At 43.1% G+C, this 22634-nt stretch overlaps 1 protein-coding gene across 4 annotated transcripts in view; it reads left to right on the forward strand.

Moving 5' to 3' along the window:
• Positions 1 to 22314, forward strand: part of SASH1 (SAM and SH3 domain containing 1) — a 281301-nt gene extending 258987 nt beyond the window's left edge. For all 4 annotated transcript variants that reach the window (XM_008006716.3, XM_008006712.3, XM_038000687.2 and 1 more), the window contains 8 exons: positions 2012 to 2147; positions 3286 to 3455; positions 4258 to 4467; positions 5227 to 5377; positions 10802 to 10915; positions 13766 to 14919; positions 16327 to 16458; positions 18593 to 22314. In XM_008006716.3, the coding sequence (XP_008004907.3) occupies positions 2012 to 2147; positions 3286 to 3455; positions 4258 to 4467; positions 5227 to 5377; positions 10802 to 10915; positions 13766 to 14919; positions 16327 to 16458; positions 18593 to 18856 (2331 nt within the window). In that variant the 3' untranslated portion in view covers positions 18857 to 22314. The remainder of the gene's footprint in view (positions 1 to 2011; positions 2148 to 3285; positions 3456 to 4257; positions 4468 to 5226; positions 5378 to 10801; positions 10916 to 13765; positions 14920 to 16326; positions 16459 to 18592) is intronic.
• Positions 22315 to 22634: the final 320 nt, after the last annotated feature.

Genomic DNA, 22634 nt, shown 5'->3' on the forward strand with positions numbered 1-22634 from the left:
AAGCATTTTATTAAGTTTGCTTTTCCCCCAAATTGAAACAGTCACTGAAACTCTTCAGCTTATGTTCAAAGAGGTTTTATGCTTTATGAATCATAAGCATAGAATTTTAATATCATTTTGACGTTTTTCAGTAATGTTACTACCATATAGCAATCTTATGTGCTTAGTTCTATTTTTTTAAGGCAGTCATTTCACATAAATTAAGGAATAAAAGAAATAACTGATCATGATAAATTTTCTGTAAAGCAAAAATAATGGAAGGTTTTGTGTGGTTGTTTTTTTTATTTTTGTTTTTGTTTTTGTTTCGAGACGGAGTCTCACTCTGTCACCCAGGCTGGAGTGCAATGGCATGGTCTCGGCTCACTACAACCTCTGCCTCCTGGGTTCAAGCAATTCTCCCACCTCAGCCTCCCGATTAGCTGGGACTACAGGCGTGTGCCACCATACCTGGCTAATTGTTGTATTTTTAGTACAGATGGGGTTTCACTACGTTGGCCAGGCTAGTCTCGAACTCCTGACCTTGTGAGCCACCCACCTTGGCCTCCCAAAGTGCTGGGATTACAGGCATGAGCCACCGCGCCCACCTTGTGTGTTTTTTTATAAAAACTTTTGAGTAAATATAGCAACCATTATGGCAGGGATATTTGTTTTCTCTGATACTGCTATATGCCCAGTACCTGGAATAGTGCCTGTTATTGTAGGTAATTAATAAACACGTGATGAATAAATTAATAATTTTAAAAAGCATTTGAAAATATATCAGAGATCCACATTTACTATTGCTGTTTTTCAAACTGCGTGCTTTTTTCAGAAGCATTACAGAAGAATTTGATGGGAAAAAAAAATCACTTATTTTATGATGCAGAAAGGAGGAATGAATTTTTTTTTTTTTTTTAAGGAATTCATACTTTGGAGCTTCAGTAACTTCCTAATAATATCAACTTTAGTTTTCTTTGTTGTTTTTGAGGTCGCTTGCTCACTTTCCTCACATTGAAAGCACTAATGTGTGTTGGATCAGAAACGACTGTTGCTGATGTCCTCAGATGTTTATAGGGCCTGTGGAACTGTGTTAAGGCCCTTCTAATGATTCGGCAGCATGCAAATAGCAGGTTGCGTTTAGTTGGTTTTGTGCTCACGTGGCTGTGACCATATGTAATATGCCAGAGACTTTTCTATTTTGGCAAGTAAACAATTCTCACTGCAAACTTTCTGAAGTGTGACATCGTGTATTGACATAGCACCATGAATCAGATAAGCATGCTATGCTCAAATGTGCAAATGAGGAGCCGCTGAGAGGGTAATACTTAGCTACCCAAAATGCAGGAAGTAGTGCTGAGTCACTCCCATCAGGATTCTGGTCTGAAAGAGACTTCCCAGCTTTTTACTGACGGCACTTTAGAAAAGTGAAAGAAGCTAAGACTTCAGAGTGACATACGGAAATTTTATTGTAGACTGGAAAATAGTATGTTTGCTGTCTATTTGGATTTTAATTTTGTATTTCTTTAGCCAATGCCAGTAATTTGTATAAATAGAAACATAAGAATCTAGCCAATTTTTCCCCCAAGGAGTATACTTTTTTAAAAGTGCAGATGTTTCCTATCCAAGTAGATTAAATATCCTCTGACTGCACTTCCAGGTATTCCATTAATCATGGATTGTACTTGATCTACATCTGAAGTCCAGCCTTGCTACTGGGCTTTTGTGTGTGCTGAGTCTCTAAGCCTTTAAGTATTTTGTCTGTGTGGTACATAGATTTTTTTTTCTTGGAGATTTCAAGAATATCTACTTGAGAATGAGAAATAATATTTGAGTGGTTAATAAATAGTAACATTGTCCATAACTTTAAAGTAAGCAAGGATATAGGTTTAAAAGGAGGAGAATATTGGTTATAGAATCAAATATGAGTGTAGATTGATTTGATTGATTTCATTGAAGGCCAAGTCACTGAGAATTACAAAACAACACCTGTGCACTCTGATGAACTTCTTCATTTTGTTGAAACCCATGACAGGATTCGGGCCTCGATGGAATGCCTGGCTCCCCTCCGCCTTCACAGCCTGACCCCGAACACTTGGACAAGCCCAAGCTCAAGGCCGGGGGTTCTGTAGAAAGTCTTCGCAGTTCTCTGAGTGGGCAGAGCTCCATGAGTAAGTCCAGTTTGTCATTGTCGATTATTTTCTTTGGAGTTAATATGTGACTTATACTGAGCACTAGGTTCAGGCAATTTTAAGGTGAATAAGACCAAGTCCTGCCCTTCAGGTGCTATTAGAGAACCGGACCTGCAAACTCTCTGGACTCAGGGTCGTGTCTGGTTATTAGTAGACATGCAGCAGCAGCAGCCCAAAAGAAGAGGTGATGCATTTTGATCAGAGAAAACAGGGAAAGCATCTCAGAAGAAGGATCTAGAGAGCAGGGGGATAAGCCAGGGAGACAAGCACATGCAGGTGACCAGCGAAATAAAGGGAGTGGGGAAGGGAGGGGAATTTTATATGTGACTGATGCATTCGGGCCAATGGTAGTTGGAGTTGGCTGAATGGTAGGAAGGAAAAGATCAACTTTTTATTTTATTTTTATTTTTATTTTTGTTTTTATTTTTTGAGTGGAGTCTCACTGTCTCCCAGGCTGGAATGCAGTGTTGTGATCTCAGCTCACTGCAACCTTCGCCTCCCTGGCTCAAGGGATCCTCCTCCTGCCTCAGCCTCCCGAGTAGCTGCACTACGGAGGCATGCCCCCACACCCGGCTAATTTTGTTGCAGAGACGGGGTTTTGCCACGTGGCCCAGGCTGATGGAACTCCTGGGCTCAAGCAGTCCACCCACCTCGGCCTATAAAGGGACTATAGGCATGAGCCACCATGCCCCGAGATCAAATTTAGCCTACCACTAAGTTCTTACCCTTTTGGGCACTTGATATGACCACTCTGAATTTGTTTCCTCATCTGTAAAATGGTTCGAAAGAGTGTGCATTACCACTGAGAGGTCACGAATGTTCAGAGCAGAGTCTAGTGACTGGTCCTGCAGTGTCCTCCACACGGGAGCCTCGGTGCCACATGGATTCCCAGGTCTTGAGGGTAACTTGCTGTGAGTCCCCTGTCCAGTGAGGAACTGAGGGATACCACTCGGAGAATTCATAACTGGGCCCTGTCCTGGTCCTCACAGAGGGTCGTGGCTCAATGCTTCCTTTCTCTGGGCCTTCGTTTCCTAATCTGCCTTACCTTCAATACCTTTCTGCTTTGCTGGGTGGGAAATCTGTATCTACCCTTGTTCTTCCCTTTTTTCCTGTACAGGTGGTCAAACAGTGAGCACCACCGATTCCTCAACCAGCAACCGGGAAAGCGTCAAGTCGGAAGATGGGGATGACGAAGAGCCGCCTTACCGAGGCCCATTCTGCGGGCGTGCCAGGGTGCACACCGACTTCACCCCCAGTCCCTATGACACAGACTCACTCAAGCTCAAGGTATCTCTCTCCCTGGCCTCAGAGCAGCTAACTGGGCTCTTCCTTTTCTCCAGGGGGCTTTCTTTCCTCCTTACTGTTGAATGCTGGACTACTATGGTATAGACTGGACAGTATCTTGGCTACCTCGATCACTGGTCTCCTCTGTAGTGAAAAACAGAACAAGAACCAGCCAGCCCTCAAGGCAGAGGGAGGGTCTCATGTTAATCCCTGGGTTATCATCACTTCACCCCTCTGACCTCAGCTTCCCTCTAGAATTCCTATTGCACACCCTCACTCTCCCCACCAGCTCCTGCTCCACACACCTGGTTTCTATGTTTTCTCCATCTGAAGAAAGATTTCTGCCTTCTGTGTGCTCAGAGATACCTTTATGGGACAGATGGGGTTCCACCAAGTGTGTGCAGCCATGACAGGGCCAGAATTGACACTGGGTAGGACAGGTGGGAAGTGCCTTCTCCAAGAAGTGGGAGCCCTCTGAGGAGGGAAGGCGTGCAGAGCGCCAGATGGGCAGCCTGGCTGAGAGCACCAGGGGCACCCCAGGCACCCCTGGTTCTGCAGGGCAAGAGGGTGGAGGGGCTGTGACCAAGGGCCTGTGTGGAATTCCGTACAGTCAGAGACACCTGTCTGGCCTCTGCTGAGCTCACAGTCACATCCTGTGCGGCTCACTCAGAGGGGTGACTTGTGGGACGCCGATTCTGGCCTTTGTGGCATCTTCACTTCTGCATGACCTGTGTATCTGACAGACTTGTGATCTGTACGTTCGTGGAATGTACCTAATGGACAGATCTTTGCTCCCTGGCCACAGAAAGGAGACATCATTGATATCATCAGCAAGCCGCCCATGGGGACCTGGATGGGGCTGCTGAACAATAAAGTCGGCACATTCAAGTTCATCTACGTGGACGTGCTCAGCGAGGACGAGGAGAAGCCCAAGCGCCCCACCAGGAGGCGGCGGAAAGGAAGACCGCCCCAGCCCAAGTCTGTGGAGGATCTCCTGGATCGGATTAACCTAAAAGTCAGTCGCTTCGGATTCTCGTCACATGCTACTACCTCACTGCCTTTTTCTCTCCTACACTGAGCAAGGGAGGGCATTTTTAGGGTAGGGTTGGGGCTGATCTGTGTGGTCCAATAAGGGCAGCTCGTTACTGTGATGACCATCCATTCCACAGAAAGAGTTACCAGTTTCCTAACACTGCCCTTGACCTCAGCTATGGGTGATAGCATAAGTCCCAGATCCAACCTTGCTGCTGGAAGAGCTGTAGGCAGAAACTCCTGGCACCTTGATCACAGCTAGCTCCACAGGGGCCACGAGGAAACTCCGTGCCCACCTCCCTCCCACCATCACTCCCAGCATCTATTAGTGTGAGTCTGCAATGAGAGATTACATTTCCTCTTTGCAAAACTCTTGATCCTGAGGAATTAAATGCTGGATTTTAATAACTCTGTAAATGGAGGAGGCGTCTCCTCTGTTGTGGGCTCTGTGGAGGTAAAGGAATTAGCTCTTATCAAGAGTACAATTATAGTGCAAGCCTGCGGAATCCATCACAGCCTGCAATGTACATCTTCCTAACCCATGATTAATAAAACACCCTGCTTGCCTACTAAGCCAGAGGACTGGGATGTTCAGGATCCATTGCAAATGATACTTTCTCATCTTTTGATTAGCATGAAGATGACTATGAGAACAGTGTGGGGGTTGCAGGCTAGTTGTTGGCGGTGTTATCACGTGGCTGGGCTGGCTGACTCCCTTCTGTCTTCCTTCTCCCTCTCACAGGAGCACATGCCCACTTTCCTGTTCAATGGATATGAAGATTTGGACACCTTTAAGCTGCTGGAGGAAGAAGACTTGGATGAGTTAAATATCAGGGACCCGGAACACAGAGCTGTTCTCTTGACAGCGGTGGAGCTGTTACAAGAGTATGACAGTAAGTCCCTGAACACACAGAGGTGTTCCCTGTGAGGTCCGCCACAGCAGACCCCACATACGCCGCCAGTATGTGCTTAGGTCCCTGGAGTCGCTTATTCTGTCCTCTTCTTTCACAAGCCAAGGTCAAATAGCACAAAGACATAAATTCCCAGGGCAGACATGGGAACAAAAGAAAACCTCATGTGCCGCCGCTGCCTTTCCAGGCATGTTTCTAGGTGATAGTTGAAGAGGATTCTGCACCAAGTGTCTGCAAGAATATGGAATTACAGTTTGAGTAGACTCCACTTGCAGTACTATTGAGATGTGCAGCCTCCAGCAGGCCACTGGGACAGCTGAGCACAAAAGCGACTGACCAGCTGGGAGGCTTTCGCCCAGCTAAGGATTGACTGCTTCTCAGAGCACACGAGGAGTTGTGTTCTTATTGAATAGACTGGTTAGTGAATAAATGAAATTCATCAGCTTTCGTTAAAGGAGGAGATGTCTCTCCGCAGTGAATATGTAGAGCAGAGAATTCCGTATCGATTGGCTTGCAAATTCCTAACCTAATTGACAGCTTATTTTTACAGCCTGTGAGCAGAATCATCAGGGAGCTCACAGCTTTTGTGAAGTCTATTTGAATATACCATATCCTTTGCTCCATTAACTCAGTCTTATCTTGCTCTGTATTCTTCAATCTGCCATCAGAAATATTCCTGAAATCATTCATCTTAAAGGAGTATCCTTTCTAGTTACTGAATTCAAATGCGTTTTCCTTCAAGGACTCTGCTTCAGGGATATCAGTAGCTAATAGCATTTCTGTTGCTGAAAGACACACCAAAACCATGGTTAATGGTGGAAAAAAGAATTATACATTACTGAAATGTATCAGGCCTGAGAAATACAGAAGCAAGTGTCATTAGGTGAAATTCACTTCTGCTAAATAGGCAGTCCCTGTAAATGAACTGATAAGCTAGAGAAACACACACCATCAGATAGATGTCTGAGCCTAAGATAAACAGGCTGCCTTCAGGGATAGATTTGGAGACAATTGTGATTCATAGTTAATATCACTTTATAAAGGGCAGTGTTAACATTCTTTTAACTATTTGATTCCCAAGAGACACGCTGGGGTCTGTGACCAGGTTGTGTGTAAAGAGCCTGCACAGTAACTGGTGTAGCCTACCAGCTCAATTAGTATGAATCAATATTAAATCATCTGTTGTCCTGAATCACATCTGCCGAGTAACATAGCCCACTTGCTTTTCCTCAGTCACCAAGAACAGCTGGGTTTTTGTTGTTGTTGTTGTTGTTTTATTTTGGTTTGTTTTGTTTTTGAGAGAGAATTTTGCTCTCGTTGCCCAGGCTGGAGTGCAGTGGCGCAATCTTGGTTCACTGCTACCTCCACCTCCCCGGGTTTAAGCCGTTCTCCTGCCTCAGCCTCGTGAGCAGCTGGGATTGCAGGCATGCACCACCACGCCTGGCTAATTTGTGTATTTTTAGTAGAGATGGAGTTTTACCATGTTGGCCAGGCTGGCCTCAAATTCCTGACCTCAGGTGATCTGCCCACCTTGGCCTCCCAAAGTGCTGGGATTACAGGCGTGAGTCTCCACATGCAACCAACAACTGGTTTATATGTACTCTCCATTACATTTCCTTTATCATCCACAGCTTTAGAGGAGAAAAGCTAACTCCTGAGTGTAAGGCAGGAATCTGTGCTTAGACTCTTCCATACCGTGTTGGCTTAGACCTATCGTTCCTCCTGGGATCACATCCTGAGACTTTTATACCAGGGAGCATTTTGTAGGAGGGTATGGCTATCCATCAGGTTGCTAACCTGGAAGGTGAAGAAGACTTCTTTGCCTCTTCAAACATTCCATTATGGATCTATTCTGCTCTGTTGTTTAGAACTTCCCCGATATATAAAGTTGTACTTCCTTTTATTGGTTCCAAAACAAAGGCTTCAAGGTTCCAGAGGTACCCGTTAGTGCCAAGAGTCAGGGTCCAGACTTTTCCTAGCAGTATAGGATTTTACATCCAATACAGTTAAAGTCATCATGGCTAAGAAGTAGTGCCTCTAACTGATAACTTAGAGAAACATGATAGGTTTCTGTCAAACCAAACTTCTGTACACTAGAGAGATCCAGAGGTCTATTGAAATCTTTGAAGATATGTAGGGATCTTGAAAGGTTTCTAGCTTAGCCATCACTGAGAGCAAAAAGTACATTTCCAGCACTACTGGGAAGTCAGACCTGTCCAGCCTCCCTCAAAGCGTGGGAAAAATGCCAGCCTTCATATGGGAACCCCATTGGGAAAAGACTCCGATTGTCAGATGGCTGCTCCTTACACCAAGCCCAGACCCACTATCTTCGGTCTGGCAAATGAAAGTGTCTTACAAAGTGCTAAAAGAATTTGTACTTGTGGTGAAGTACATTATAATCTAAAGTTTACTGTCTTAGCCATTTCTAAGTATAAATAATAACTTGTATAAGAATTCTAATTTAGGAATTATTTCAAACATGCAGAAAAGTACAGGGAAAAAGAAAACAAACATATACATGTACATGCTGAAGTTAATGTTTTGCCGTATTTTCTTCATTTCTTACATTTTAAGAAATAATGGCGTAAGCCCATGGAAAGTCCTGCTTTCAGGGACTCCATTCCCTTCTCTTCTTTCCCAAGGTAACTGCTCCCCAGGCAATGGTATGTGCCCTTGGGTACCACTACCTTTTGATGTTGGAATATTCATAGCTGTCTTAGCATATTCTCTCCCTGTGTGTGTGGGGGGCGGGAAAGGGGGCGGGGTTGGTGAGGCTGGAGGCAGAGAGAGCTTAGCCCAAGCAGAGCCCCTTCAGGTCCAAGTTCAGGTCATGCTCAAATGGGGTTTCAGCCTCACAACCTAGCACTTTACTGTGATTTGACTATGAGAATTTTCAGGGTTCTAGCTCATCTTCTTTCTTATCTTTTGTACCTAGGCACCAATGCTAGTAAGTGTGGGAAAAGGTCATGGTCCCGATTCTGCACTACAGAGGAGAGGCACCTCACCTCTTTTTCTCTTCTCCCTAATAAAAACAGTGATTCTAGCCCCCTTCCTTATGCCTCATGGGTCTATAAATAGAACTGTGGTTTTCAGGTGACAGAATGGATCCCCTCCCTCTCCAAAATAATTTCAGGTATCCTGCTGTGTCTGGTGAGGCTGGGGTCCCCAGATATGCAGGCACAGCACATATTTCCACGCTGCAGCAGGAGCAGGTCTTCTGTGTTCCTCCCACCGGCCAGCACTCTGGAGTCTGTTTTGGCCACTGTGGTGCACTGAACCGTGTCACCAGGGACAGAGTACACTGACTCCTCTCCCTGGGTTGTAATGGATAGCGCAAAGCCCTCATTTTATAAGCATCATTTTTCTAAATAACATGCTAGGCTAGAACAAAGGCCACTGCAAAGCCACAGGCTCTTCCACACAGTGAGGACATCGCTCTAGAATGTTCCACTTTTAGGTGGTCGGGGGGACAGTATTTGCTCTTGTGCTTCCAATTAGTTAATTTTTCATTAGTCATTTTAAAAGTAGCACTCTTAATTTGGGATTCTAATTGAGGGACTTACACTGCCACGATCTCTGCTGTAGTTGGGGCTGTAAAATGCTTTCCCTGTGAGAAATGCAAGCAGGAAGTGGTGAATGGACAGCTGGAGAGCTGCCAGAGCCTTCCGCCTCCCCACATTTTTATTTTGATGACCTGAGAAAAGGCATCACATTTCTGGTTTATTGATTTCTTTTTTTCTTTGTGTATGTGGTTGGAGTGGGGGAGTTGGTGGGGGATGAAAAGAAAGGAAAATAAAGCGATTCATCACTGCAACTAGCTATTTTATGTAGAAAATGTTTTCTTGGTTTCTGTTTTATGTGACCAAGCACTTTGCATAATAATGCAAAGATGATCTGCGTGTAACCTCAGTGTCCCATGTAAGGCTCCACGTGCCCTTTCTACAACATGCCGGCTGATACTTCTGGGTTGTTGAAGACCCTCACGGCTTTCCACGTGATTTCCTTGGGGCAGATTCACTCAACAGAAGTGTCTGATGCTGCTCTTGATTTTTTCCCCTCCTCCAGCTTTGTTGAGGCACAATTGACAAATAGTGATGCTTCTCTTTAAAAGCCTTCCTCAGAATGAGATCTTCCTTTTTCTTTATTTTATTATTATTTTTATTTATTTCAATAGCTTTGGGGGTATAAGTGGTTTTGGGTTACATGGATGAATTATATAGTGGTGAATTCTGAGATTTTACTGCACCCATCACCTGAGTAGTATACATTGTACCTAATATGTAGTTTTTTTATCCCTAGACTCCCCCCACCCTTCCCCTTCTGACTCTCTAAAGTCCATTGTATCGCTTTGTATGCCTTTGTGTGCTTAAAACTTAGCTCCCACTTACAAGTGAGACCATGTGGATTTTGGCTTTCTACTCCTGTGTTACTTCACTTAGAATAATGGCCTCCAGGTCCATCCAAATTGCTGCAAGGACACTATTTCATTCCTCTTCATGGCCAAGTAGTATTCCATGGTGTATATAGAGCCACTGCATTTTCTTTATCCACTCGGAATGAGGATGTTCAGCTTTCGGTCATCCATTTATCTATACCAGCAACCATGTATCTGTTACTCAGCTTCCAAGTTCAAGGGTTTCCTAAGCTTTCTCTGGCTTTTACTTATATGCAGGAGACAGAAGTGTGCTGGCACAAGACAAAGGGAGAAGCAGAAAAGAAAGAGCAACCACTAACTTATCCCAAACAACAAAAATAAAAGGAGATTTGCCACTGGCCTCTCCTCAGTTTTGGGGTTTGTGCCTCGTCTTGCCAGCCTTACTCTTGCTGAGCTAATAGAAGAGCCCTCAGCGCATGTCCCTGAGGGCTAAGAATGCTCCTAAATGCTAATAAAATTTATTTCATTTGACACTTTAATATTAGCTCCCAAATTTGGAAAGTTGGCAACACAACTATCTTCCAGCACAAGTTTTATAGATCTCCCAAAAACGTATGACCCAATCTCACCTTGTGCATGGGGTGTTTATTCTCTGTTTGCTTCTCCTCGATGGTGCCATCACTCAGAAGGGACTGGGAGCCCCACTGCCGAAACAGCACTCTGCCTTTCTCCTTTCCTCATAGCCCCAAGGCCGGAGTTGGCGTAACTTAAAAGCTTCTGTTTGCGTAACTTAAAAGGTGTCAACATATTCCAACTGTGTGCTCTCTCCAAACTTATCTTTGTGCGATGAATACTTTATTGGAAGAAAAGTTGTGATCATACTAGTTCATTTTGATCTCATCTATTTTAAGATAAATTGTTCTCTTCCAAAAGCTCAGGGCAGTAACTGAGGATAAAGTCAAGATCTGTTGACTCTGAAATCTCTGCTTTTCACACCCCTTGTTGATTTCGTGCCGTGTTCTCTCCTCTAGGTAACAGCGACCAGTCAGGATCCCAGGAGAAGCTGCTTGTTGACAGTCAGGGCCTGAGTGGATGCTCACCCCGAGACTCAGGATGCTACGAAAGCAGTGAGAACCTGGAAAACGGTAGTGTCAGCATGAGTCGCTGGGAACCTGCTTTGACAATTACTGATTTCAAAGCACAATTTTCTGCAAAAGGACGATTCTATTCCTATCATGCACTCAGCAATCATCTTTTCCTTTCTGACCTCTATACCATTCTAGTCCAAGTTAGCCTCCCTATCTGTTCTCCTGGCTGCTGGGTGAGGTTAATAAATTCCGTGTAAAATACCTGCAGCCGTAAAACCTAAATTGTGTGTCTCCTATGCCCTTTTCTTTACGCAATAAACACCAACATTTGAGTGTTGGGGGCTATTAGGTCCATGAGGAAAACAGTTTACCAGGTAGACCATCCATCAGGGTTAGACCAGCAGCAGTGTGTTAAACGCCTCGGCTGCACGGCCTGAGTGTCGAGGCAGTTACTGCAGGAGAGAAGGATCGGATGGCCACGTGTCTTGTTTGTGGCCTCTCTGTACAGCCAGTCAGGAAGTAATCAGTATGAAATTTCAGAAAACGTACTTGTCTCAAACAGAAGAGGAGTTTTAAGTGGTATGGGGTCAGGTGGGCAAAACGTTACTATGGATGGCTCTGTGGTTTCCTGTTGTGACCCCAGAATTTCCATTGTAGCAAGATGAGAAACAATGGTAAGAGGCTCACGCTGCCACCGTCACCTAAATCTCTGTCATGAAGGCCGTCACAAAAAATGTCCGGGTTTGATAGTTTTTAGCAGCCATTGGAATCCTATGTAGTAGCCCATGTGTTAAGATGTTTGCTGAGCACCTCCTAAAGCAAACTTTTTAAAACTCCAGGCTCTACTTTATTAGTGGGTCGTGAAAACAGTTTAGTGGGTCATGGACAGCAGTTTTGTAAGACAAAATAGAATACAAAATATCAGAGAGCATCCTCTAAGATAAAGGTTAGTATTGTTAGCACTGTCACTTGTAATCCTTGTTTCAGTTATGTCTGTGTGTGTGTTTGCGCTTGTGTGCATGCATGTGTGTCTCTGTGTCCTACATGTTGAATGTAAAATGTATTTCTTACTGGGAATCATGGGAAAAAATAGTTTGAGAACCGTTGTGGGCACCAGAACTAGGGCTAAGGAAAGGAAAGTGGGTGTCTAGGATGCAAACCCTAAGCGTGCTCACTCTCGGGTATCAGCCCTGCACTCATGTGGCTCTGGGCAGTCACCTCCTTAGAGTGGGTCCTCCGGGCACCTTGTTTGCCTCACTCTAATTCCAATTCTAAGAAGCATCTTGGGGCCCTCAGAATTTGAACCATGACGCCCTGCTATTCAAGCCATGACGCCCTCCTATTCTATCAACTTGGGAAGATAGTAGTTCTCCCCAGACTATATATAATATTCAGGTAGCCTGAATATATCAAGACAGGATACAAAACCCACCTAGTTTCCCAGTACATCCTCAGTTTCAGTAAATGTCAGAATCCTTGGGTAGCTCATGTAGGTTCTGAAGAATTTTTTTTTTCTCTTAATAACCTTTTCATATCCAAAATTTTCCAGGAAATTAATTCCCCCAACTGTTGGTGATTGGTAAGGATCTCACAGATATCACTGGCAGAATTTTTCATGCCCAAATGAATTCATGTGTACCTGCTGAAGAACTAGATGGCTAGCAAACCATACTTTGAACATAAAGTAAATTCAGAGATCTTTCTAATATAATGCAGAATGCAAAAATGGAACTTATAGATATGGTTTTATATTGGGAGTTAAGGGAAAAGAAAGTCATATTCCTAAAATTTATGCTAAAGAGGTTCTAATAATTTTCTATTTCAACCTACTTTTAAAATTTGATGCGATTTTTTTTTTTTCTGAAGAGGTGTTTCTTCATTTATCTGTGATGACTTTTCTAATAATGAAAAGTAGGACCGTGGTCAATATCTTCAGTAGTAGCACTAGGCTGATGATCTTTATGTAACAACAATAATACCCTACAGATGCGTAGCATTTTGGTGTTTATCATTGTGGAACATAGAGGTGGACAGGGTCAAAGCACACAACAAACATGTTATTAACCAAAAATGTAACAAGGGACAGTTAATCTGTGTGTGTGTGTGTGTGTGAGCGCGCGCACGTGCATGTAAGTACTGATGAGAACAAAGCATTCAGCACGCTGCGTGGCCCATGAATTGGCAAAGCTTATCCAACAGCAGAAGTTGAATATCAATTACCAGTCGTCAGATAAGTAGATTATGTCTGGTTGATAGTTCAGTTATCAGTCTGACCGTTGTAACCAGGACTGTTGCTTTGCTGGGACCTAAACCTTTGTCAGTATTTTGTAGATTTTCTTTGGCAAAGTGCTCACATAAGTCTACCTGTCTGTGCCCAGGTTGGTTGACTGTTTCTAGGATATGTTTATTAGAAGGAGGGGCCTCAAGGAAGGTGGGATTTGAGCATTCACTGATCACTCTGTAGGGGATACCATTTCTAGAACCTATTCTGAAATTTAGTCCAGCTCTCCTTTTCCATCATGACCTTGAGAAATTGTGCTCGCCCAACAAATGCCATCAACATGCGGTATGATGATCACCCTCTTTCCACATCAATTGTAGCTGGGCACAGACTTAAGCCAAGATTTATTTTACTGCTTGACACAGCATATTTCTTTCCCATGTAACCCAATTAATTTCAGTCTTCCTGATTTATTTAATAAGACTAAGAATTCTTTCTAAAAATAAAAATGGAACCATAATAACCCTCTATCACCCAATGTCATAAAGGGTGATTTTATGTCTTTAGTGTAATTGAACAATAGGATGTGGGAGTTGGAGATTTCAATTATGTTAGTACACCTTTATGCATCTGTTTGATTGATTTGCTTTTAAAATGTGATTGTAAAATGTTCCCTTGTCTCACAGGCAAGACTCGGAAAGCTAGCCTCCTATCTGCCAAGTCATCCGCCGAGCCCAACTTGAAGTCTTTTAGCAGAAACCAGTTGGGCAATTACCCAACATTGCCTTTTACGAAATCAGGGGATGCACTGAAGCAGGGACAGGAGGAGGGCAGGCTGGGTGGTGGCCTCGCCCCAGACACGTCCAAGAGCTGTGACCCACCTGGTGTGACTGGTTTGAATAAAAACCGAAGAAGCCTCCCAGTTGCCATCTGCCGGAGCTGTGAGACCCTCGAGGGCCCCCAGACTGTGGACACTTGGCCTCGATCCCATTCCCTGGATGACCTCCAAGCAGAGCCTGGTGCTGAGCAAGACGTGCCTACCGAGGTGACAGAGCCGCCCCCTCAGATTGTACCCAAAGTGCCACAGAAGATGACTGCCTCTTCCACGAAGGCCCGGCCCCCGGAGCGAGACTCTGCTGTCGACAATGCGTTGCTACTGACCCAAAGCAAGAGATTTTCTGAACCTCAGAAATTGACAACTAAGAAACTGGAGGGCTCAATCGCAGCCTCTGGTCGCAGCCTGTCACCCCCTCAGTGTTTGCCCAGAAACTATGATGCTCAGCCTCCTGGAGCTAAACACGGTTTAGCAAGGACACCTCTGGAGGGCCACAGAATAGGACATGAGTTTGAAGGAACACACCATCCCCTGGGCACCAAAGAAGGGGTAGATGCTGAGCAGAGAGTCCCTGAGGCAAGAACGCAACCCAAAATTCCATCACAGCCTCCACCTGTTCCTGCCAAAAAGAGCAGAGAACGCCTTGCTAATGGACTCCATCCTGTTCCCATGGGCCCCGGTGGGACCCTCCCCAGTCCCGATGCGCCTTGCCTGCCAGTGAAAAGGGGCAGCCCCACCAGCCCCACCATCCCTAGCGACTGTCCCCCAGCACTGGCTCCCAGGCCTCTCTCAGGGCAGGCGCCTGGCAGCCCACCAAGCACAAGGCCGCCCCCCTGGCTCTCAGAGCTCCCCGAGAACACAAGCCTCCAGGAGCATGGTGTGAAGCTGGGCCCGGCTTTGACCAGGAAGGTCTCTTGTGCCCGGGGAGTGGATCTGGAAATGCTTACTGAAAACAAGCTGCATGCCGAAGGCATCGATCTCACGGAGGAGCCGTATTCTGATAAGGTATCAAAGGTCCTGGGTCCACCCCATTGACAGGCCTTTGTAAAAGTCAGGCAGCCAGGTGAGATGAACCCACATCTGAAGCCAGCCCGGTAGCCAGCCCAGTAGCATGGGCCGCTCTGAGAGAGTGGAATGAATGATCCACAGCCAGCAGCTTCTGACGAACAGGGAGCACAGGCTCCAGATTAAATGAAAATACAGCCTCTCTGGAGTCTTCTTTGTTTCGCCCTTGCTTGTTTCCTTTTAGTTTCTGGCAGCTCTACTTCGCAGGGAGAATCATTAGTACCCAGACTGGCTTCCGAGAAGGATGGTTTAGTGGACAGCAGACACCTGAATCCACGTGTCCACACCGTACTTGACATGCATGTGTTCAGATATTGACACCTTCCCATTTCATCTCTCTGTAGGTAAACCGAGGTTAAAAATAACCTGCATGAAGACCTCTTAGAGGGATTACTAGAAGCAAATAAATGTGGACATACTTTGAAAATTATAGAACCCTATTCAGATGTGATAATTGTATTATAGTTATCTGTATGGGTAATAGGAAAAGGATAATATAAAATCCCTCATTGTACCAAAATCACTTAGCTCTATAATGAAAAATTATTTCTCATTAAAAAAAAAGAGATCTACCAATACCAAGTGACTCTAAAGACAAAGCAATGCTAAGAGACACAGCTGTACTTTACTCCTGGAAATACAGGTCCTATTAGGATGCATTCCTGAGAGTCCTTTATTATAAAATTTTCGTGACAATGAATGCCTTAGAATAAGATCCTCGTTCACCTCCCTGACCCTCCTTGATATTTCGTGAGTAAATGTCTTTAAATAAAAAGTAGTGAGAATGACCATACAATAAATGCTGGCCTAGCAAGCTGGTGGTATAACTTGTAGCAGATGAAGCGCAAACAGTTGAATATCTGTAAAGTAGAAGTTAGCCCTTCTCTCCTACAGTTTAGAAGACTCTCTTCAATAACATTAGAGGAATTGTATTTTGCAAAATGATCCAATTGAGGTGAAGGCATTGGCCTGAAAAGTGTAGAATAATTGTGTGCTGCCTTAACTGTGCTTCAGATCACTTTCCTAGAGCTCATCAGTACTGTAAGATAAAGATGTAAAAGTATTCTCTCTAAAGCATCTATCCTGGCCAATAAAGAAAATATATTCATTTCAAATTAAGACTTTTGGGTTGGGTGCGGTGGCTTACGCCTGCAATCCCAACACTTTGGGAGGCCAAGGCGAGAAGACCGTTTGAGCCCAGGAGTTTGAGGCTGCAGTGAGCCATGATCACACCACTGCACTCCAGTCTAAGCGACAGTGAAACCCTACGTTGTATGTGGTGTATCTTAGGGAAAGAAAAACAAAATCCTTATACCCTTGATGCCACATTCCTGTTCTCTCTGGCAGCATGGCCGCTGTGGGATTCCTGAAGCCCTGGTGCAGAGATACGCAGAGGACTTGGATCAGCCTGAGAGGGACGTCGCCATCAACATGGACCAGATCCGGGTGAAGCAGCTTCGGAAGCAGCACCGCATGGCGGTGAGCAGCCCACGGTTCTCCAGCTTCCTGAGGCACATTTAGTGATCACGCTTAGTAAGGAGCATACTAACAACTGCCAAGTAGACAAGGGCTTGCGTAGCTATGGAAAGAAGACAGCTGGGGAGAAAGTAATACATGGTCAGACTAGAAATGTTTAAAAATACCCTTTCAGAAAGAAAAAAAAAGAAAATTATCTGTAATCCCAACACTGAAAAACTTTTTAAAGATCCGTCTAGTGCTAGGCATGTTGGTGCACACCTGTGATCCTAGTTACTCGGGAGGCAGAAGCAGGAGGATTGCTTGAGCCCAGAATTTTGATGCCAGCCTGGGCAACATAGTGAGACCCCATCTCTTAAGAAATAAAATAAAATCCGTCTGAATGACACAGTTTCAGTTAGAAGCATAACTTTAAGAGATCTATTGTTCGACATGGTGAGTACAGTTAATAACAATGTATACTTGAAAATTGCTAGGACAGCAGATTTTCAGTGTTCTCACCACAAACTATAGTGTGTGAGGTAATGCATATGTTAAATAGCTTGATTTAGCCATTCCACAATTATCAAAACACCACATTTTACACCATAAATATACACAATTTTTACTTGTCCATTAAAATTCTGTCTAATCATTTCTCTGCACATGTATAATAGTAAATGTATAGTATTGAAACCTGATTGTTTGCTATTATCAGATCGTGAATCTGTTTCTCTGTTACTTAAAAAAAAAAAAAATTGATATTATCAATACAGTAGTCTCCTCATACCCATGAGGGATATGGTCCAAGACCTCCAAGTGGATCTCTTGAAAGCTTGACAAGTACCAAACCCTGTATATATTCTACACAAATTTCGTTTTCCTTCTTTGCAATTTCATGGATATAAGATTCATTTTCACTGTAGATCTTAGGACCCTCAGCACACGATGTTTTGTTCTTTTCTTATTAAGTCAAGAACTCTCACCTTTTTACTTAAAGGAAGCACTTTGAACGTGGCTTCTCTTTGCCACATGCAAATGGCCAGCATGTTACTCTTGCACTTTGGGGCCGTCATAAGGCCAAATAAGAGTGATTGAACGTGAGTGCTGCAGTCCTGCGACAGTCGATCTGATGGCCACGGGCTACTGAGTGACTGTGGGGCCCAGAGTATAGACAGTGTGGATTTGCTAGACAAAGGGATGATTGTCAGGTGGGACAGAGCTGGATGGTATGAGATTTCCTCACACTACTCAGAATGACGTGCGATATAAGACTTATAAATTGTTTATTTCTAGAATTTCCCATTTAATATTTTCAGGCTGTAGAAGGCAAAACCGTGGATAATGGGGGATGGCTATTGTATTTCAAAGTATTCTAGTAGGTCAGTGTACTCTAGTAGTGAGTCTCATAGTTAAAACATTTAGATTTTTCCAACCTTTTATTTTAAATAATGTAATGAAGAACATCCTTGTTAACAAACCTTTGTAGACTTTAAAGGTTAATTTCTGAGTATATATTCCTGGAAGAGGGTTTGCTTCATCAAAACTGTATAAAATCCCAAAGATTTTCACACTTGTCAGCAAATCACCTTTCTGAAAGGTGTAGGCCCTTTATATACCCAGTAGTCAAGGTTAAACATCCATTTCCCTGTTCCAGCCAACCCATGATATTATTGTATTTTAAATTCTTTATAACCGCATTGACTAAATATGTAATTTTCTGGTTAACATAGATTCAAACTACAGTGGAAAGTCTCCTTTATAAAAACCCTACCCATTGAGTGTGACTTTTCACACGATCACCCAGATTTGTCCCTTCAGACTACCTTAGGGCTCTTGTCAAGAGCATATCCACAGTGAAACAAAATAGCAGAATATGTAAATGCTTACAGTTTGGAGACTTGGATACATAAATGGGATTTGATCTCATTCCAAACACCTTCGAGAACCTTGTGGAACACTTCCTTAAAGATTTGTTTCATCTTAGAGAAGAATTTTTCCTGCTAGTCTTGATCTCTGACACTCACTGCATTGTTGCTTTCTGATAATAGTCTAGCAATGCAGTATTTCAGTGCTGTTCCTTTTAGACATACACGAAGCAGTCCTCCGATGAGACATGAAGCGTTTCTATCATATATTGCTTTCTTAATTTATCCAGATTCCAAGTGGTGGACTCACGGAAATCTGCCGAAAGCCCGTCTCTCCTGGATGCATTTCGTCTGTGTCAGATTGGCTCATTTCCATCGGTCTGCCCATGTATGCCAGCACCCTCTCCACCGCGGGCTTCAGCACACTGAGCCAGGTGCCTTCTCTGTCCCACACTTGCCTTCAGGAGGCCGGCATCACAGAGGAGAGACACATAAGAAAGCTCCTATCTGCAGCCAGACTCTTCAAACTGCCGCCAGGCCCCGAGGCCATGTAGCCAGGCCCAGAATGGGCTTCTCTGGACAAGAGCCACCCTTTCACTGTGCATATGATGCTGATGCAATTCCTCCATCTCTGGACGTGCAGACCAGATCCAGAAGAAAAGCCTGGCGTGTGGCCAAACAGCGTGAAACCTTGGCACAGGACTGAGGATCCTCTCCTCCAGAAAAGCCCCCTCAAGGAAATTAGTGCGGTTCTCTTTGACCTCCAAAGACAAGACAAGCACTTATTTTTATTTTCAGAAGACAAAAGAACCAAGATGCCAACTGGCTGCGAATGCTGTGTCTCCAGTCTGTCTCTGTGTGCTGGTAGAGGCTGGGAGGAGTGGGGGCAGCCTGTTCCATTGCTGATAGTACCCTTGCCCTTCTGTCTGTCATCTTGCAGGATACCCGAGGGCCAGACGGGCTTAGCTAGGCCAAAGGAACAGACTTGAGAGTTATTGTACATTACTGACCGTGCTCATTTGTTCAAAGTTAGAACATCTGGCTGCACCAGGAAAAAAAAGTCCTGTTCTTCTTCAGATAAACAAGAGACATTTTCATAATTGCTTTCTAGCAATCAGCTTTTATTTGCCTTAATGTAAGCTTTTAAGCAGTTATCTAACTAGTGTCCACAACCCTGTAACCATAGTAGTTCCACATCTTCAGCTTCAGCGGACATCTAACCTCTCTGGGACGTTTTCAGCAAAAGTGGGCTTTTCTAATCGTCTCATTTTAACATGGCTTATTTTGTAGAGGTATTCATCAGCCACACACTTCATGTTGGTTTTTGGTTTTTAAGCTAACTACAAATCTAGTACAAAACTATCTGAAATTCACAAAGATATCATGTGTGTGTGCGTGCATGCATGCGTGCGTGTGTCTGTATTCATAGTAACTGCTTTTTGTTTTAACCAGTTTAGTATCGTTACCATTACCGTGTGAGTCGTTGTGCTGCAGTATTGACTTGGAATCCTGACCATGTCCATCCCAAAATTCAGTCCTCAGTTAACGGATCATCTTTGCAAAAGGTCACTGTGAGGTTGCATACTTCAGAAAGATGTTCTTAAAAAGGGAAGTCATTCATAAGATGTTTTCTAAGTCTTTTCAGTATTACAACTAATACTATTATCCTTTTTTAATTTAGATAATTCTTTTAATTTAAACAAAGGTTCAGTATGGAGCCAGACAAACCACATTAGCCATGTGTTAAGTATTTGCTACTTTAAATTGTTTTACAACTGATTTCAGCACATTCTATCTTCTTTTTTTTTTTTTTTTTTTTTTTTTTTTAGATGGAGTTTCGCTCTTGTTGCCCAGGCTGGAGTGCAGTGGCACAATCTTGGCTCCCTGCAACCTCAGTCTCCCAGGTTCAAGTGATTCTCCTGCCTCAGCCTCCCAAATAGCTGGGATTACAGGCACCCACAACCATGCCCAGCTAATTTTTGTATTATTAGTAGATATGGGGTTTCACCATGTTGGCCAGGCTGGTCTTGAACTCCTGACTTCAGGTGGTCCACTCGCCTCGGCCTCCCAAAGTGCTGGGATTACAGGTGGGAGCCACCACGCCTGGCCTCTATCCTCTTTTAGTCTAGTGTCTGGTTTTCTAGCAAACAGTAAATTTTAACAAACTATTAAGGTTTCCATTGCTTACAAACTGATTTTCCTTCACATTCTTATCATGAACACTATTTTAAGCATCAAATGCGATCATCTAAAATATAAAGGGCAATCATTTATAATATAAACACCTTGACCACAAGCCCTTGATTGAAAGTTTTATAATATTTCATCTATGTATTAAAACAAATAATTTCCCTTGGGTTGGAGGGGAAGTGGTTTCATAAATTAGCCATCTTTAGCATGTTGCTTATGTCTGGATCCATGTTTCTGAGAGAAAAGACATTCTCAGGTGATGTATTTTTTTCATGCATTAGTATACATTTTTAAAAAAGAATGCATGTTTCTTTAATAATTTTCATCTTCTATAAGATGCCATGTGAAGAAGTTGTGGAAATGTAGAATAAAAAGCTAAAGCTGCCAAATTTCTATTGAACTCTTAAAAACGGCTCATGTTTGTCCTTTCGGGTTGTGGCCTAGCCTATTTGCAATGTAAGAAGCTGCAGGGTTCTCGTATAGCTAAAGCGTTCAATGCATTTCACATGCTGTGGTGGAGGCGGGTGCTGTAGACAGGCTTCTCTTCCTGCTCTCAAAATACCTCGGCTTGACATTTGGACAGATCCTGTCATTGTTTAAGCTGAGCAAAAAAACACACAAAAGTTGTGTGAGAGATAACAAAGGAGAGGGAGAAATCTCATGTGATTTTCCAAGTTTTAATTCGTTCTCAATGAAGGATTTTCATTTAAGTGAAAGTCACAGCGGAAGAGGGAACTTTCTGGAGTTTTTGAGAATGCCAAACCATATTTTTATCACTCTTCTTTGGAAATCAATGCCTTTGCATAGAAAATCAAATTCAGGGACCACAAAGAATTTTCAGTGGGAATGTCTAGTCTGAGGGGTCTGAGGTTGTTTTTACTTTATTGTGGTGTTTAAATATTTTAAAAATATATTTAGCGTTTGGTCTTTTTTTTTTTCTTTAAACATTTAATTTGGTCTGAGAAAAGCTGAATGTTTGGGTGTGACGTTTGACTGAGGTGGATTGAGGCTGCCTGTGGACGTTAGTGAACAGGTGGTAGGCTTCAGCAATATCCAGTTTTAATCAGTTGCATTTGGTACAGAATTTTGAGTAATGGTGAAAATTGTTGTCTTTGGAAAGCACAAAAGAAACCTGGAAAGGCAGTTCGGCTCAGGTAGCTACACATGACATTGTGTATGATTTTCACTTCAAAGCTGTCTGGAAGGAAATGCAGCCAGCTCCAACTAGTACTATTTACGTACCCAGATAACTAAGATATTGTTTCATGGCCTTGCCTTAGTTAGAGGCCCTTTTCTCTGTCCTGAACCCCCAGGTATGGGTGAAATTGGAAATTACTAATCTATTGGAAATCAGTTCCTGACATAGTAAAGTTTGCTTTCATAACTGCAGCAAAAGAGGTCAACTCACCAAGTCACTGCTGCCATGTGTGTACTGTATTATTTTCAGAAAAAAATATAATAGTCTGAGTCCAAGTTATCTTGATTTAAAATTGATAGAGAAAAGAAACTGTCGAGCAAGTTATATAACAACTAACAACATTGCACTTTCTGTATATGAAATCAATATTTAAATAACTTATTTTTCTCCATTGCTGTTCTTAAAAACATTGTAAGTAGTTGTAATATACCAGTACCAATATGTTCTTGCAATTGCTTCAGCCCAAGAAAGCTGTGTATTGTTTTAAAAATTGTAAAAATTATTGTGATGATTCATTTAGCATAAAGAGAGGTGGACAGAAGGGTTTTCCTATGTATCAAAACTTGTCTATAATTATGTCATCTATGTACCTAGAAAAAAAGTAAATAAATTTCTTCAGTTGAATATGCCTTTTTTGTTGTTTCTTGGGTATTTTAAAGGTGAATGGAGTAGAAATGAAAGGGAATTTATAAAGTGGTCAAACGATGAAATATATTGGGAAAATTGTAGTTGTCTACAATTCTGCCATCACCAGAACTCACCCTCTGACATCCACCCAGATTCTCTTTGTCACTTTATTGCTTTATTTTCAAATATGCATGATCAAGTTATATAATGATAGCACCTTAGACCAGCAAGATATTTTTTGGAATTCATCTTGAGTCTAAGATCATCACTTTCAAATGAAGAATCTGAGTCCACATGGATGACTGACTTGCTCAGTA

This window comes from Chlorocebus sabaeus, chromosome 13 (assembly GCF_047675955.1).
Source record: "Chlorocebus sabaeus isolate Y175 chromosome 13, mChlSab1.0.hap1, whole genome shotgun sequence".
Classification (NCBI taxonomy): domain Eukaryota; kingdom Metazoa; phylum Chordata; class Mammalia; order Primates; family Cercopithecidae; genus Chlorocebus; species Chlorocebus sabaeus.